The sequence below is a fragment of the Schistocerca serialis genome, chromosome 1, assembly GCF_023864345.2.
Source record: "Schistocerca serialis cubense isolate TAMUIC-IGC-003099 chromosome 1, iqSchSeri2.2, whole genome shotgun sequence".
Lineage (NCBI taxonomy): Eukaryota > Metazoa > Arthropoda > Insecta > Orthoptera > Acrididae > Schistocerca > Schistocerca serialis.
Window position 1 is genome coordinate 511,036,612 of NC_064638.1, and position 19,486 is coordinate 511,056,097.

The following is a 19,486-nucleotide window of genomic DNA, read 5'->3' on the forward strand; positions in this document are numbered from 1 at the left end:
AGTTGCCACCATTGCGGAGCACCCGGTATATCCCAAGGCAGTGCCTGCTAAAAAAAGCTAGCACTGCCTGGACCGTACCTGTGGTAGCTCCTACAGAACCCTCCCAGACCAAAAAAAGCAAATGGGAAGCTTCCATGATGGACGAAAACAGGTGGTAAACCATCAGACCATGTTGACGTCATTCTACTGCTTCTGCTTCACAGCCAGTGGACTGCTAAGCTCTTTTTTTTTAAGTGTCAAGTTGGTGATGTGCTGATGCATTGTTTTGAGCAGGAGAATGGTGTTCCTCAGGGCAGTGTTTTAAGTGTTTCCCGTATTTGCCATAACCATAAACGGTATCATGCCTATGGTAAGGAGTTCTGTACAGTGCTCCTTATCTGTGGATGACTTTGCTGTTTTCTGTTTCTCCTCCAGTGTTGAAACAGTGATCTGTCAGTTGCAACTGACAGTGCAGAGGATACAGGAGTGGGCTGCAAAGATGGGTTTTCCGTTTTCTGCAGAAAAAGTGTGTGCGTCATTTTAATCATCCTCGTCGTATTTCTAATGTAACTGACTTGCATATGAGGGACACCATTTAAATTTTAAACAATCAGTGAGTTTTAAGAGTCTCATTTTTTACTCCAAATTGTCGTGGTTACCACAGCTGAGAAACCTGATGTCCAGAACCCAGAAGACACTGAATGTAATAAAGTGCCTCAGCCACAGATCTTGGGGAGCTGTCAGGGCACATGTGTTCCAGTTTTATAGTGCTTTTGTGCATTCATGGCTGGACAGTGGATGCACAGTGTATGGGGCAGTGAGGCCTTCTTACCTTAAGATTATTGATTTTGTCCACCATGAGGGGATCCTGCTGGCCACAGGTGCTTACAGGACAAGCAGTGTACACAGTCTCTGTGCTGAGGCAGGGGAACTGTCACTCAACATCTAGTGACTGCTGCTCATGGTGTGTCAGGCATGCAAGTTCCATGCAGCACTGAATTCACCTGCATATCATGCTGCTGTTCGTCCACCTTCGAAATGCCTTTTCTCCAATTGTCCATGAACAACAATGCCGCTTGGGATCTCCTTGCAATGGGTGCTGGAGTTACTCGGTGTGGAATACATACGACCCCAATTCTAGTGTTTTAACAGCGTGCCACCATGGTTACTGCATAGGCCCGTTGTTGCATGTTTTTAATACTTTATTTATCTGCGTTTTTAACTGGAAACCACAACCCTACAGCTGTCCTTTTGGATGAGGTGAATTTGGGACTCTATTGGTTGCTCTGTTGTTTCCCTAATCACTACCTCAAGGTTCAACTGCCTCGTGACTTTACTGTCTCTGATGCAGAACTGGATGTGATCTTTTGGGCACTGGAACAGGTGAAGCATGCTTTGAGTGCTAAATTCTGTGTTTGTTCTGATTCTCTGAGTGCCCTTCGCCCTCTGCAATGCTTGTACCCAGCAGATAAAGTAATTCAGGTATCCAGCACACCCTCCTTCAACTACAATGGCTGGGGAAAGAGGTGTCTTTCTGCTGCTGGGTACCAGGACACATGGGTATTGCAGGGAATGAGAGGTGGATGTAGCAGCCAAGAAGGCATGTAGTGATCATCAGTTATTTCAATGTGTTATCCCCCTACATGCAATCATTTCACTGATGAAGTACAGAGTCATATGTCGATCAGAAGACAAGTGGCCGGAAGTGACAGATAATAGGCTGTGTCTAGTAAAGCCCATTACATGGCTGTGGCATACCTCCTTTCAGCCTTGGAGACGGAGTGAGATTCTGCTTATTTGTCTTCGTGAAGGCCACAGTCCTTGGTCACATGACTTCTTGCTCCAGCAAGAGGATTCTCCCATGTGTGGTGCCTGTGGCGTACAGAGCAGTGTGTACCACATTTTACTAGACTGTGTTTTATTTTTGAACCAAAGGGCAGCGGCAGATTTTCCAGCAATCTACACTGTATTTTAAGTGAATTTGAAATGAATGTGGTTAGAGTTATAAGATTTTTTTAATTTGTCCAATTTGTTTCCAAAAATTTTAGGAAGATGTACTTAATGTGTTAACAGGGTGACTGGATCACCCATGTTTTTTGTAAATGGTCAGCCAGTCACAGCTCCTTGTGCTATTCTTTCAGCTCTTCTATGATTTTACTTTTGTTTTAATCTCAGAAATAGCACCTTTCACCCTTCTCCGTTGTATTGAGGCCTGTGAGGTAGTGAGATTTGTGGATCAATGCGAGTGGGGTGGGTGTGAGTGAATGAGTTGGGTGTGAGTGAATGAGTGTCATAGGTATCCTCCTCATTGTGTGACAACAATTTTAGGTATTTTATCCACATTCATTTCTTTTAGTGCGTTTAAGGGAGCTGATAACTTTGCCATAGAGCATCTGTAAGTTTGAGAGAGGGGCCAATTCCTCAACGTATTCAATGTCAAAATCTAATTGTAATTCTGTCAGGGTCTGATGGATTGCTCATTGTGTTCTTTACTGTTTTTCAAAATGATGGCTTTGTTCGCAATTTAATATTTTGGATTTCTTTCTTGAAGAAAAGACATATTTAAATTTTTAAACCAAAGCTTATAATTATTTATTGGCTGGCTAGTTTCAGGCATGGCCACTTTCGCAAGCCACCTGTTATACGAGACCCCAGATTTTATGTGAATGTGTGTGTGCGTCAAATGGGATATAAAAGTATCAGTAATAATATGGCCCACATGGTAACTACTTAAGTATTTTGTATTTGCAATGCAGTTCTGTGTACGCCATTATACTTCAAATGTAGCTCAGATCCGAGTTAAAATGTGTCACAGTTGTAGTTACACTTTACTGTAGTATGTCAGTGTATGAGCATAATATATAGTTTTTTCCCGTGTGGTGCCTTTGTTATCCAGCAAGATATGATCCGTGTGACAGCAATATTTCATATAACTGAGAATTTGCTTTCGATGGAGTTTATTGTGTGTGAAGCCGACTTTTTCGTAGGTGTAATTTTGACAGATGTTGATACTGAAGTGCGAATCACTCAACTGAAAATCAGATATCAGTCCTTGACTGTTCGCGACAGAACTCACTATGAAGATGCTGTTTCTGATAGACATGGGTGCTGATGTGTCAGTTTATATGCAGAAAGTTAGTTTATCCACCTGCCTGTCTGTTGTGCTGCAAATGTAATGACTGGCACCTTTTTGCAAGCTTTGGTTTCACAATCTCAAAATACGGTTGAGTCACATTAACATTAAAATTAGGTCTGCGATGCAAATTTGACTGACAATTCGTCATAGCCGACATATCACACCACATACTCGGAACTGACTTCCTTTCGTTGTAGGGATTCCTGCCTGACCTGTCATCGGTGCCCATCATCAGTACCTGCTTGATACCACTGCCAAACTGTTAAGCCAAAGGTGAGTGTGGCGTGTTGATGACACTGCCGGGCCTATATTAACTGGTGACTCTTCACTCGTAGAGCTCTTCAAGCAGTTCCCAGAGATTACACACCAGCCACCCACAGTAGCACCTGAGCAGCATTTGACTAAACACTATGTATTAACTACATTAGAACCTCTACATCGTGCTCGTTCGTGCTGCCTGACACGGTAGAAACTGAAGGTAGCGAAGCAGGTATTCTCATTAATGTTTGCACAAAACTGAAGGTAGCGAAGCAGGTATTCTCATTAATGTTTGCACAGGGAATGTGCCATCTATCGAGCAGTAGTTGGTCGCATCCACTGTGTGTGGTCCCAAATAAGAACAATGGATGGCGCCCGTGTGGAGATTAGACAACTCGACGTCAGAATTATTCCCGACCGGTCCAATACCCACATATTGTAAAGATTTTGCTTTTGACATTCAAGGTAAGCGCATTTTTACTACACTGGATTTAGTGTAAGTGTTGTACCAAATATCTCTTGACACCAGACAACATTGTTAAGACCACACCGTCCAGACAGTTGAGTTCACTAGAATGCCTTTTGGACTTCGTGATGTGGTCCAAATGTTGCAGCAATTCATGGATGAAGATACACTCGACGTAGACTTTTGCTGTGTGTATATTGACAATGTTTTGATCATGTCGAGTTCTGAGGCAGAACATGTGCCATACTCGTGACAGATTTTCACTTGTCTTCGTGCATATGGCCTCCTTATCAACCCACTGGAGTGCATCTTGGACGCAGCGGAGGTTCAGTTCCTAGGCTATACTATCAATGCTGAAAGTATTCAGCCATGATAGGTGAAAGTCGAAGCTGTAGTTAATTTCCCCATACTGTGACAAAGAATTAGGATGATTGGTGTCGCCAAATTCTATTGCCGTTCCATTCCCAACTGTGCCGTCCTGGCTGCGCAATTGAATGAATCCTTGCATGGAGCACAGAGACCAAAGGACAAACTGTCATGGAATACCGAGGTCAAGTTGGTGTTCACCAAGGTGAAGATATCTGTAACAGAAGCTACTCTCTTAGTGCAGCCAGTTCCACAAGTGCCTCTCGCCCTAATTCTTGCCATGTCTACCACTGAAGTTGGTGCTGCACTGCAACAGGTGAACACTGGCAGTTCTTGGCCTTTTTCAGTCAGAAGCTATCACCACAACAGTGCAACCGGACCACACAGGACTGTTAACTACATGCTGTGTATGTCTCCATTAACAAGTTTTGCCACGTGCTAGAGGGACCGTATTTCTGCCAAACCACAGACAACAAGCTACTGACACACACTTTCTACCAGCATCCAGAGAAGCATTGCCTTATCAGCTGCGCCATCTAGACTATATTGGACAATTCACCACTCACGTAGTCCGTACCGAGGGAGATCTGAATGTATCGATGGACACTCTCCCTTGGGTTAAAGTGATTGCCGATACAGTTGATTTTGAAACTCTCGCTGCAGTGCAACAAGCAGACAGCAAGCTGCAATAATTTTTGATGCAACTGTCAGGTCTACAGCTCTGTCAAACACACTGATGCATTGTGATGTCACAATTACCAAACTGCGACTCTTTGTGACGGTTGACTTTCGGCAGCAAGAAGTCACCTCCTCACATGACCTGTCACAACTTGGAGTATGGGGCACTAAGAACATGGTGAAGCGAGCTTTTGTGTGGCCAAACGTGGACAATGATTGTAAGTAATACGAGTGCCAATGTATGGCCTGCAAAAAGTTAGCCGGTATGTTGGGGCACCTCTTGGCACATTTGTTCCACTGAACCAAAGTTATGAGCATGTGCATCTGAACATCATCGGACTGCTCCTGGCATCGGAACAGTACACCAACTGTCTTACAGTCATTGACCATTCCACATGCTGGCTGGAGGTGTTCTCTGTGTTTGACATTACTACCAAAATCGTCATGACCACATTCTTCCTAGGATAGATCACCCTTTCGGTATACCACTACACGTTACAACAGGTCGAGGAAAGCCATTCCAGTTATAACGTGTTCAAAGCACTCACCATCCTACTGGGTATGAAGTGCATAAGAACCACAGCTTACCACCCGGCAGTGAATGGCTTAGTTGAGCAAATGCATTGCCAACTGAAAGTGCTCTTTGGTGCCACAAATCATAGCGGTGGACAGAGACGTTCCTCTTTTTCCTCTGGGTCTCTGTGCATCAGTGAAAGAAAATCTGAAAGCCATAACTGCAGAACTTGTATATGGCTAGCCAATACAACCTCGTGGCGAGTTCTTTGGCATGTCAGATGACCACATTGTACCATCAAGACTCTGTGCATGATCTGTGTACACAAATCCGGCAGCTACGTCCGTTTGCTCTGAGGGAGCAGCAGACCTGTTGCCCCTTTATTTTCAACGAGCCACAGAGATATGATTATGTTTTTGTATGGCATGATGCAGAGCATAAACCACTGTAGTCACCTTACGACAGACTGTACCACTTTATCAGCAGGGGGGAAAAGACATTCAAGATTGGCATAGTGGGCACCCAGTGATCACCACCATTGGCAAGCCCAAACGAGATTTCAGCACACTCTTCACTGGTATGGTCTCATCCACAGACACACCCACCACTTACTCAAACATACCAGCCGCTCCACTGCCCGACACAGATAAACCACGATGAATGGTGGTGGTTGGCTGCAGCCTGCACAAGACCCGTTGTGACCTAGGCTGGACTGCATGTCTGATTCAACAAGAAATATCGTTGACACTAAAGGGGGAGTGGTTAATTGCAGCATTAAAGGCAGTGCAGTGCTGCACATGTTAATGATTACTCCATGCATTGATTTATTAAACCCGCAAAAAACACACAGAATTTCATTATGTGGTCTTATACAATCTCTGAAATATCCAATGTACTATGTGACCACATTAATGTCACTGACTATATTCAGTGTCAGAAGAGTGTTTTATTACATTACAGTTGTACAACAAATTTTAATTTCTATGAATTGTTTGTAGTCACGTGTTTGGTGATCATTGTAAGATCAAGTGCGTTTCATATGTTGATAAAGCGGCTACTGAAATCTTCTGTGAATTTTTTTGTTGTACAAGCCTGGTTGTTTCTTTAACATTTGTTTTGAATGTGTAGTTGTTTGAATGTAGATTTTCGTTTCTTCCTAAATGTCCATCAGTTGGCCACTGGAAGCATAATGTGAAATAGTTTCTCTTTATGTTTTCAGTGGAGTGTTTATTTTCTCTGAGGTGTCTGCCAAAAGCTGAAAGATTATTTTCACAAACATTTATGTACTCTCTATGATTTGTTTGTTCGATATAGACTTTATGACATTCACTGCATTCAACTTTGTAAACACCAGAATGATTATATCATTGTGCTTTGCCTGTTTTATGAACTATGTTAGCTCCTAACGTGTTGCTAGTACAGAACCCTGTTTTAGGAGTTGCTTTCTTTAAAGCAAAATTTGTCCTGCCTGATAAGTCTCCAGTATGGAAGTAGTACAAATTTATTATTGTTGCTTCTTTTAATCTTTATCAACATGACTCTTACTATAATGCTTTTCCATTTTGTATTTAATTTCTCTTCATGTGGTTTGTTGACTAGCTCTGGGTTACAGCCATTACTGATTGCCAGTCGTGAGCATATTTAGTTCTGGTTTAATATTTGTGTAACTGAGGGGGTATTTGCTGATTTGATCTACCGCTGATCCGAAGTATGGTTCACAGGTGACGTGGACGATTTGGAAGAGAGAGAAATTTACATTTGCACGACCCAGTTCACAGAACAAATGTTAAACAAACAAACAGAATTGTGCAACAAAAAATTCATAGAAAATTTCAATAGCAGCTTAACGACTCCATTCTTCATTAATCTCCAAATATTAGATTCAAAGCAATTCATAGAAATGAAAATTTATTGTACAACTGTAATGTAAGATAGCACAGTCTCTCACACTGAATGTAGTCAGTAACGTTAATGCAGGTTACATATGCTACGGGACAACTGGGAAATCTGGGAAAAACCCTGAAATTTTTTCATCTGGGAGAAAACTGGGAGACACCTGAGAATTCTAGGAATTTTTTGTCATTTTAGTCTTCGGCAAAATGTGTCAAAGGCTTTAGGACGAAGACTGTGGAAACTTCATTTGTGGCTACTTGGAAGTGTGGATGTTAGTTGTATAAGCAATAGCAACAAGCAGCCAGGTGCTACTCAGAAAAAAATTTCTGGCGTGCCCAAGCTGTCATGTTCGCACACGGGCATAGCAGTCTGGATTGTAGTGGGGAGGGTAAGCCATGTATACATTTAGTGATTTTGCTGTTTCCTCTCACATCAAATGAAAACAAAACTAATTTCTGTGGTTGGGAGCTATCAAGTGAATTAAAATACATTCACATAAGTACGAAAGACTAACCTATGTTATTAGTTTCAGTTTTCTGATTTCATTTTATTTCCTTGTTTTTGGCAGTTGCCTTGCAGAACAATGAAGTTATTTTTGTCGGTTTGCTCAGTAAATGTGGCTTTTATTAACCTTTTCCCCAGAGGCGGTCAGTTTATTAGAAACGAAGTTTTCGTTCCACACTATTGGCTAGATCCAACTGTTCACTGAATTTCAAGTGCACGGTTTCATCTTCTGGCACATATGGCATTACTCCATTATAAAGAACCAAATATGAGGTAATACAGTACTGGTACTTCAAGGAAATTTGCATCCCACAAACCATACTGAAAAGCTTAATATTAGGTTGGGGCCTATTTCAATTTGAATTTGGACATATGAGAGTGCACTTCAAGCCAAATCATGCGTTTTGTGTGTGTTACAAAATTTCAATGCTCTTGGGAGTATTTTTTTTTTTTTTTTTATGGCATCATGTAAGATCTCGTAATTCTATACATATAGGAACATATGGGCTTCCTACATCGTCGTAGCTGCCCATGCGCAGTAATGTGTGTTTTCTGGTGCTCGCTGGCAACTGCTGAAACAAAGCCATTTCTAATATTGCAGGAAAATATTGTGAATGGTGCTTTGAAAACCATTAGTTTCAAAGTAAATCTCCTTTTACACAAGATTTATGTTACGTGTGTGAATGTGCAATGAATTTCTTAAATCACAGAGCATTTGACTTTTAATTAAATCTTAACAAATTGAGAACTAGCCACTTAGAAGAATTTTGAGCCCAGAAGATCAGACGTTAATATAGTCATTTAAAACTTTAGTGGCATATTTGTGTAGTGTATCTTAAAGTGTAACACACGCAAAAAAGACCAATATTATATGTAAAAGCTTAACTTTTTTTTCCTATTTGTGCGTTCACACTATTTAACAGTGATGTAGCTATTGGCTGACTGCATCATGTGTCCTATGCTCTGAATATCTGCTGTCATTGGCTGGTGGAGATCACATGATATGAGCTGTGATTCACTTACAAAAGCACACTTCAATCTCGATATCAGTGCTTCGGAAAGTAACATGCTATTTCGAATCTATATTTTTGTAATACAAATACAAAAATATGCAGCATGTCGTAATATGAAAATATGCAGCATAAAACCGTTACCATTCAAAGTATTGATATTTTTACACCCCCGAGGGAAAGTATACTGTCACTTATCATGGTAAAAGTATATTTTTCATCTTGGAAGAAGTGTATTTTCAAGTGGGGAAAAGTGCATCTTTAACTGGAAAATCCAGGGAAAATCGAAGAATATTTTTTTTTTCCTTATTTGTTCATGTATACACCCTGTAATGCAATCACAGAGTAAATTGAATATGTCAGTGATTACACAAGACAATAAAATTTTTTGCATCAGCAGCTGTCAAAATTATAATAACACAAAAATAAATCAGCATGACACACAGTGGACTCCCAACAAGAACAAATTCTCCATTATATATGAAATATCATTATCACATGGATCACATCTTGCTGGATATTGAAAGTGCCACAATTAAAACAAATATATGTTATACTCATACAGTGACGTACTACAGCTACAATTGTGACATACTTTAACACAGAACTGAATGACATGTAAAGTGTGATGACATTAATAGAACTGTCCACACCTAGTATGTCCCAGATACAAAATACATAAGTAATTACCATCTCAATCGTGTTATTACTGATACTTTTAGTATCCACAATCGATGCATCCATTCGTAAAAAACTTCGTTCTTCGTAATAGGTGGCTTATGAAAATGGACAAAGCCTGTATCTTGTCAGCTAATACATAATTAGCAGCTTTGGTGCAAACAATTAACATGTCTATCCCTCAATATTTGAGAGCTGCAGTGATGGCATGGTAAAAGCCTTTATACACAGAAGAGCCAAAGAAATTGTTACACCTGCCTAATATCGTGTACGGTCCCCATGACCATGCTGAAGAATCCACAGCATGACATGGCATGGACTCGATCAATGTCTGAAGTAGTGCTGGAGGGAATTGACATAATGAATCCTGCAGTGCTGTCAATAAATGTAAGAGTATGATGGAGTGGAGATATCTTCTGAACAGCACATTGCAAGGCATCCCAGATATGCCCAATAATGCCGGGGGAGTTTGGTGGCCAGGGGCTGTGTTTAAACTCAGAAGAGTATTCCTGGATCCACTCTGTAGTAATTCTGGATGTGTGGGGTGTCACATTGTCCTACTGGAATTGCCAAAGTCCATTGGACTGCTCAGTGGACATGAATGGATGCAGGTGATCAGACAGGATGCTTACGTACGTTTCACTCACCTGTCAAGAGTCGTATCGAGACATATTCAGGGTCCCATATCACTCCAACTGCACACGCCCTACATCATTACAGAGTTGCCACCAGCTTGAACATTCCCCTGCTGACATACAGTGCCCATGGACCCATGAAGTTGTCTCCACACCCATGCATGTCCATCCACTTGATACAATTTGAAACCAGACTTGCCTGACCAGGCAACATGTTTCCAGTCATCAACATTCCAGTGTCGGTGTTGATTGGCCCAGACGAGGCATAAAGCTTTGTGTCGTTTTGAACGATTCTCTTCAGTCATTGTTGGTCCCATTCTTGCAGGATCTTTTTCCGGCCGCAGCGATGTCGAAGATTTGATGATAGTTGTACAGGAAAATTTCCACCTCATCCCTACCTCGGAGATGCTGTGTCCCATCGCTCGTGTGTTGACAGCAACACCACATTCACACTCCCTTAAATCTTGATAACCTGTCATTGTAGCAGCAGTAACCAATCTAACAACTGTGCCAGACACTTGTTGTCTTATATAGGCGTTGTGACCACAGCTCCGTATTCGGCCTGTTTACATCTCTCTGTATTTCAGTATGCATGCCTATACCAGTTTCCTTGGCACTGCAGTGTATTTTTGTCTGTTGCCATTGGTGACCAAACTCATTTAATACAGTCTGAATGGAAGGTTTAAAACCTGTCATTGACTTTGTTCATAGGACCAGAATTTCCCAACATTTTCTGATATATTGTTCACAAGGAGCTGACTGGATGTGATTTTAGACTTAGCACTGAACTGTTTGTTTGGGGCTTAAGTTTTTGTTAAGTTTTCTTAGACATTATCCACAGATTTTCTTTCTTGGGAAGACTACATCAGTCTAGAAATTAGTCTTGTGTTCCGCAGTCAGTTATTCTAGAAGTCTTTCAATAGTTCAGCATTGTCCATTGGATGTGAGAGAGAGCCGTGGCCATAAAACGATGTTGGACTTACATTGTAGTATATAATAAAAATGAGAATGTGGGCAAGCGAATTGAAAAAAATGGGTAATAGCTCCTCACAAATAACCTGCTCTCCTCCCATTTCTAAAGGGACGATGTTGATGCTTCTCTTGAGTGTGCGGAAGAGTTTTTGGTGTTTGTTAGAGAAACTGAAAATTCCATACAGACATTCCTCTCTTAGAACACATGACAAATTCACTTTTTTAAAATTTTTGTGACATGATTAACCTAAGTATGACTGCACTAACTTGATTTTCATAGACCATTGACTATTCTCTGAGATCTTAGGATAAAGACAAAGAGAATTTGTCCTCAATATAGCATCAGTAATAAGTTAAGTAGTACTCCTGTAATTTTTTCTCAGTGAAATCTTGAAGTAAATTTAGCTATTCGAGCTAAACTGTGGGTGGCTATTCAGCTGTCAGTGTAGAGAGGTTTGACTGTTGTCAGTCAAGACGTAGGAAACATCACAAGTCTGAATCTTGCTTCTATGTTTGTGGTTGATTTTAGAACGACTTTAAATTCCTTCCAGCTGCTGGACCCTCTTGGTTTGGTATGGTATTCATGCTATGCAACATTTTTGTGATTTTTCCTTTGGATGAATCAAACAGTGGGAAGTCTAGGTTGGAATATCAACAATATCATAAAAAGAATAGGTTGGTACTCACCATAAAGATGACACTCTCGAGTTGCAGACAGGCAATCGAAAAGACTGTTACACATTGAGCTGTTGGCCAAAGCATTCTTTAAAAAAACACACACACAATCACACAAGCAGTCACATGTAACTGCTATCTCCAGCTGTTGTGACCAGAATGAAAGCAGCAATCCAGAGTATGGCAGCATAGGGGAGGGTTAGCAGGATACAGTTTGGGGGGGGATGTATCCAGGGACTAGATGGGACCAGGACAACCGTGCCAGGCAAAGTGTTGGGAGGCTGTGGGGGAGGAGGTGGAATGGGCAGTGGAACAGGAGAGGAGCAGAAAAGGGGTGCATTGCCAGAGAGCAGCACACAATGAGAGTGAGGGAACATGAATTGGGAGGAGGTGATGGGGTAGATGGGGCAGAAACTATTGGCTGGAAGTTGGGGTATAGTAGGTTACCATAGGCTGAGGTCAGTGTAATTTCAAGAGTGCAGAATGTGTTGTAAGGACAAGTCCCATCTATAGAGCTCAGAAAAGCTGGTGGCAGGCAAGAAGATTCATATGGCTTGGGCTGTGACGCAGCCATTGAAATCAAGCACGTTGTGTTTAGCTCTATGTTTTGCCGGGACAGGGTGGATCACTTTGCTTTTGGTCAGTTTGTCAGTGACCATTCATCCTGGTGATCACCTAGTTGGTGGTCAAACCAACAGAAAAAGCTGTGCAATGATTGCACCTGAGATGTTACACGACATGGCCCAGCCTTTGATTGGATAGGATAAACCTGTGACAGGACTGGAACAGGAAGTTCTGGGTAGATGGATAGGCAGGTCTTGAACCTGGGTCTTCCAAAGGAATATGATCCCTGTGGCAAGGGGTTGGGATTGGGACTACTATATGGATGGACAAGGATGTTATGGAGGTTGGATGGGCGACAGAACACCACTTCAGGAGGGGTAGGAGGAATCTTGGGTAGTATACGCCTCATTTCAGGGCAGGGTGACAGATAATCAAAGCCCTGACAAGGGATATTCAGTTGTTTCAGTCAGGGGTCACTCCTTCGTAACTGGTTCCTGAGAGTGGTGGGAAGATTAGGGGTGTTTGGCGATGTGGCATAAGTAATCTGTTTGTAGACTATGTCTGGGAGATAGTACCAATTTAAGTCCTCATTGACCAACACCTCCAAGCAGTTGCTCAAAATCTAGCCTTCCACATCAAAGACACCAACCACTTCCATTCCTTTGCCGCCTGGATCACTACATGTTGCTGTTGATGCCACTTCCCTGTACGTCAACATCCCTCAGCCCACGGTCTCACTGCTGTGGAACACTACCTCTCCCAGTGTCTTCGGACTTCAAACACACTGCCTCATTTATCTTACTAATGTATCATAACACCCAACTACTGGTATAGAAACAAATCCACAGCATATCCGTGGTCACCTCCGAGGCAACCTTCTATGCAAACCTGTTTATGGGCCATCTAGAGGAAACCTTCATAGCTTTACAAAAACTCCAAATCCTTGCTCTGGTTCAGGTTCATTGATGATATCTTCATTATCTTGACTCAGGGCCAAGACAGCCTAGCCTTATTGCTTCACAACTTCAACACTTTCTCTCCTGTCCACTTCACATGGCCCTCCTCAACCCAGTGTGCCACCTTCCTAGACAATGACCACCTCTATGGTGGCTCCATCCACACCTCTGTCCACATTAAAACCACCAGCAGTACCTGCATTTTGACAGCTGCCATCCCTTCCACACCAAAAAATCCCTCCCACAGTGTGGGCACCCATGGATGACTACCTGCAATGATAAGAACTCCCTTGTCCAGTATGCTGAAGATCTGACAGAGGCCTTATATACATGCACCTAGTCTGCAAATTGATTTCCTGTGCCACATCCCCAAACACCCACAATCCTCCCACCACCCCCAAGAACCACCTTTGAAGGAGTGCCTCCTTCATCACCCAGTACCACCCCAGACTGAAGCAACTGAACCACATCCTTCTTCAGGGCATTGGTTATTTATCATCATGTCCTGGTCTGAGGGACATACTACCCAAGGTCGTTCCCACCCCTTCCAAAGTGGTGTTCCATCGCCCACCCAAGCTCCACAACATCCCAGCCCATCTCTATGGCACTTCCATTCCCAATCCCTTGCCACAGGGTTATGATCCCTGTGGATGACCCAGGCGCAAGACCTGCCCAATCCACCCACCTAGCACTTCATAATCCAGTCATGTCACAGGCGTTCCTACGCCATCAGAGGCTGGACCACATGTGAAGACAGCTTTTTACATTGGTGTGACCTCCAACCAGCTGTTCACCAGAATGAATGGCCACTTCCAAACTGTGGCCAAGAACAAATTAGACCACCCTGTGGCACAACATGCAGCTGACCATAGCGTGCTTGATTTCATTGGCTGCCGTCTGGATCCCCCCCGCCTCCCCTCCCCCAATATTTTTCTGAATTGCGCAGACAGGAGTTATCCTTACAGCTCACTCTCTACTATAGAAATTTTCCTGGTCTCACCGTACTGTAAACTGCTGTCTCAACACCCTCCAGCCAACAGTTTGCACCCCTATGCCCTATCACTTCCTCCCTATTCACATCCACTCAACCTTATTGCTCTTCTGCTAGCACATCCATTGACCTTTTCTCCTTCCCTATTTTTTCCTTTTCAGTCCCCGTTCCTCCCTCCCCTGTAGCTCCCCCCACCCCATGGCCCCTTAATATTGAGCTCGGTGGCCTAGTCCTGCTGCCATCTAGTCCCTGCACGCTCTGCCTGACACTGCTCACCCCCCCCCCCCCCCCCCCCCATATCCCTAACACACACACACACACACACACACACACACACACACACACACACACGTACCCTGCTATCCCTTCTCCGCCCCACTGTGGATTGCTGCTTTTGTCCAACGCAACAGTTTCATTCTGGTTGTAGCAACCACAGATAGTAGTCATGTGAGTGAGGTGTGTCTACTTCTGTGAATGACTGTGTGTTTGTTTCCTTTTCTGGAGAAGGCTTTAACCTAAAGCTTAATGTTGTTTGTGTTGCACTCACATTACTCATATATGCCAACAGATGTTCAGGTTCCCATATGTTTGTATCACTATAGTGCAGTCCATACTGGGCTGCTTATAGATGACTGTACAGCAGACCTATTACAAATACGAAAGAAGAGTGAAAATAAGATGAGCTGAGAGTGGTGCCTGGGTGCCCTGTAATACTGTTTGCTGCCTCTGATTTCTCATTCCAGTCTTTTATGATAAAAATATGCACATAAAATTGTGTAAACTATTTTAAAACAGTTTTTCTTGTGTTTATGATACTCTCTTTTTTTTTTAAGTGTTCTGGAACAACTTTGTCATATTTATTTCTGTGATCAATGGTATTTGTGACTCACATGTAATGTTTTCTATAGCTCCCACAAAAACGAAAGCAAAAACTGATGAAACAAAACAGAGCAGTCCAGTTACAGAAGAAAAAAATGAAACTGGAAGCAAAAAAGGTACTCCTATGATGGGATTAAAATCTGAGTCTGTGTCAGATTATGAACCCACAAAAAATGATTATCACCCTATCGAAGATGCATTCTGGAAACAAGGAGAAAAGTGAGTATATTGAAAATGGAAAAACTTCCCTTGTCATCCTGTCTGGTAAGTCTCCCCTCAACCAGGGTCCTGGGTGACTTTCCCAAACTCTAACCTTTTTCCTAAATCTCTCCTGTCCTTTTCCTTCACTCCTCTTCCTTCCCCTTCAACCCTTCTGCTGGAGGAAGCAACCACTGTCTGAGAAAGCTTGCATACATAAAACTTTTTTTTGTGTGTGTTTTCATGCTGTTGCTTGGTGAAAAGATTTTTTTATCTATCCAGTTTCATTATATTTTATTGTAGGAAATGAAGAGCAATGAACTATTTTATCTGAAATTGTGTAACTAAGGATGTATGTCATACTTGTGAAGCTAATATGAATATAGACTGAGGATTGTGAAGTTAGTGCCTGAAGTTCATTCACAAAACTTTTGATATCTGTTGCGAAGCTTTTGTCTTCACTAAGAGTTGAAATTGCATCAGCAGCAATCAGATTGTCACTTCCCTCAAATTATTTCCTTTACAAAGGCATAAATGAAGTCAATACATTTTACATTGTAATTTCTCATCATGTTAGCCAGATATCAATAAACAGTCTTAATAAATACTGGTGTAAAATGAAAAATTCATTTGAAAAAAATTATGAAAATTGCAATTAGACGATAGAATTGCCAGTATGTCAGGGGATTCAACTCCTAGTATTGCCAACAGAATTATCAGTAGAAATTAATTCTCCTGGCTTTCGAAACTATACTTTTGTCCTTCTGGGAGGAAAGACAATCTCATTGGGGCAAGTTTTACCCTCCTATGCATGCGTGCGCGCTCACACACACACACACACACACACACACACACACACACACACAGCAGCAACATTTCCCGTGCCTCCTTCCTTCCTGAAGAAGGAACATACAGTTCCAGAAGCTTGGCATATTATTTTCTATGTTTAAGTGTTTCTATCAAGAAATAACAATAAGTTTCGTTTGTCACTCATATTCAGTGAATTGTCACATAACTGATTAGTAGGATATGAGTTGATAGTTAAAATATTTTGCTAGAAAGATGTGAGATATTGCTCGATGAAAATGTTTGTAACCACGGAAATTCTGGATTTTGAGAGTTAACGCAAGGTTAAAGTTCATTCAAGAAGAGGTGGTTTCTTGATGTGTTGTGATGTGAGCTGCTATGTTATATTTGTTTCCACCTTTCCGCAACTGATGACTAGATGCTCCTCTTCTGTATGAAACAGTATAAGCTAATGACATTTTTCCTATTTCCAGGGTCCCATACCTTGCACTTGCAAAAACTTTTGAATCAATTGAGAACATTTCAGCAAGGCTTAAAATTATTGAGATCCTTGCTAACTATTTTCGGTCTGTAATAGTTCTGAGTCCAGAAGATCTACTTCCAAGTATTTATCTGTGTTTGAACAAGCTGGCTCCAGCATATGAAGGTATGTTCATTTAACTGTACACAGCTGGTCGATTCCCTGTCAAATGGTCTAATTTCGGGAAAAGTTCCTACATGACCTCCACAGATTTCACTGAAATTTTGTGTGAACATCCATACATGTTCCCAGTAAACATTGGTAAAGTTTCAGGATCACCAATTCCATACTTGTGGGGATGAAGCCATTTGTTTGACCTGGTTGCGCAGCTATCAACAGTGTACCTGTCAGTTTTCGGCAGCTTTGAGACATAATACCTCTGGCAGTATTTTCTTCAAAGAAACAAAACTAGGCCATCTTGTACAACTTTTTGCTCTCTTATAAGTGAAAGAATAATAATAATAATAATAATAATAGATTTCCTGATCAATTTCCATATGTTTAACTTTAAACAAAGTTGGCCAAAAAATAGATGCTCAGAAAAAATTTAAAGTTTAGCTTTTTATATCTCTGGAAATAATTGTGGGATGAACTTGAAACCTTGCACATAATAAATTAGCAATACAAGGACTTACATGATAAAATTTCATTCTCGTATCGATTTACTATAGCTTACAACTTGAAGTTAAAGCTGACAACTTCTTCGAAAAGTGCCAAAAGTGGCTATTTTGGTCCACTTAAAAAAAAAAAAGTCTTACGCAAACTCTTTTATGGCGGTGCATTGAGAATGGGCCCATATTCCATTTATGCTCAAATTAAATCTGACTTATGTTCTACAATTCTTTAGTACTCTCTGTGGAAGGTAACATCCTCTCTGTGGAAGGTAACATCAAAAGTCCTTATGACTAGGATATGAACTTCAGTCAGAAGAACTGCAAATAACTGGTTTTTTAGACATCTCTACAGCATTTAACTCCACAAAATTCTTTTGTATAAAAAATGAAAAGGAATAAAGGATCCCTTAAAAACAATAGTTTTTCTCTTTTTCTGGCTGTAATAATTTGAGGCAGTCACAATAGATAAATTTAATTGTTTAGATTATGTCTTATCAAAATTTCTTCTCAAACTATTCCATCAGTGACACATCTGGCTGGTATTAGATTTTTCCTCATCACATTCTACAACAAATTAATGAAACCCGTAAAAATTTTAAGTGGCCTGAAGTGAACATAAGCTTAAGATCCTAAAAGAGATCGCTTCTAACTTAAGCCTCTGGGCTTGAGATCCTGTGTAGAGAAACCATTATCAGGATTTGGAACTTGTAGTAAACTAACCCACCCACGGCTGCTGTTGCACAGCTGTCGGGCATGGACCTGAGAGCAAATGGAGTGCTCGTTTTCTCACCTGAAAGGGAACCAGTAGTGGTTAAGCTACCATAGCGACACATTGCTATTATTTCCATCAGTACACTAATAATCTACATAAAACTGCATACTGTGCTTACACAAAGTACGCTGTACCTTAAACTGGAATTCAGCTAGCACTTCAGTAGCATTGTACAATAAACGGACATACAAATAATCCTCTATAAAGTGAATTCATTCCAAAAAATGTACGGAAGACTGCTGTGAACTTTACCATAATTTCACATTGTGACAGTGATGTAAAACATGAAGACTATTTATACAGTGTGTACTGCAGCAGTTGTCTGTTGTGCAACAATTTTGCTGCAATGGTTTCCTCCACTGCCTTGGTAATTCTTAGTTAACCTGTGAAGTTTATAAGCTGTTTAATTCTGTAGTGATAGAAGAAAAACTGACTGAAATATATCGCGATGATTCATGACAAGAGACCCCTCTTTTATGAAGGTTTTCTATGTATTTGGATTTTATCGCACTTCCTGACCCTTAAGACTTCCGATATCGCCTTTCGTAGAGAGTAATAAAAAATTGTAGAATGCAATAAAAGATGTCAGCTGTGAGTACCATTTGAATATGGGCCCATTTTCAATGCATCTCCAGCTTGATGTTTTTTAGGGCTGAATATGCTCACATTGCAAAACCAAATCTAGTTTTCAGATGGTTTAAGGCGTGGTCTTTCTAATGAAAATGGTTTTAAAAAGTTTACAGAAGACTTTTTCAAAGCGGACGATAGATAGCCATTTTTGCCAATTTTAGAAGAAATCTTTAATTTTGTCCTCAACTTGTAAACTACTGAAAAACTCTCTCTCTCTCTCTCTCTCTCTCTCTCTCTCTCTCTCTCTCTCTCTTCTCAGTGATCACAGACCCTATAGACCACGTGCTACATCAACGATCTGCTTCCACTGTCTTCTATCTCTCGCAGCCTCTCTCCACCCTGCGGAAATTCCTAATGCTGCGATGTCCTTCTCTATGTCATCTTTCCACCTTGTATGAGGTCGGCCCAATGGTCTTGTTGCCTGGAGAGTTCCTTCAAATGCTTTCTTGGTGATTTTGTTGTTTTCCATTCTGGCCACATGTCCAGCCCATTGCAGTCTCCTACTTTTTAATTTCTGGATGATAGTGGGTTGCTTCATTAACTGATAAATTTCATTGTTCTTCCAAATTCTCCAGACGCCATTCTCCAACACAGGTCCCCAGATTTTTCTCATTACTTTTCTTTAAAAAACATTCAGTTTTTCTCTCTCATTCTTTGTAAGTGTCCAGATTTCTGAATCGTACAGTACTATGGGGCAGATAATAGTTTTGTATATCTTCATCTTTGTGGTGATTGACAAAGCTTTACTTTTGAGTAGGCTGATTAGTGAGTGCAGACATCTTGACCCTGAG

At 41.3% G+C, this 19,486-nt stretch overlaps 1 protein-coding gene across 2 annotated transcripts in view; it reads left to right on the plus strand.

Annotated features, from left to right (window-relative positions):
• LOC126474215 (DNA ligase 1) overlaps positions 1-19,486 on the plus strand; it is a 126,784-nt gene that overhangs the window by 67,690 nt on the left and 39,608 nt on the right. For both annotated transcript variants that reach the window (XM_050101682.1, XM_050101689.1), the window contains exons 7-8: positions 15,184-15,373; positions 16,633-16,805. In XM_050101682.1, coding sequence (XP_049957639.1) covers positions 15,184-15,373; positions 16,633-16,805 — 363 coding nt within the window. The remainder of the gene's footprint in view (positions 1-15,183; positions 15,374-16,632; positions 16,806-19,486) is intronic.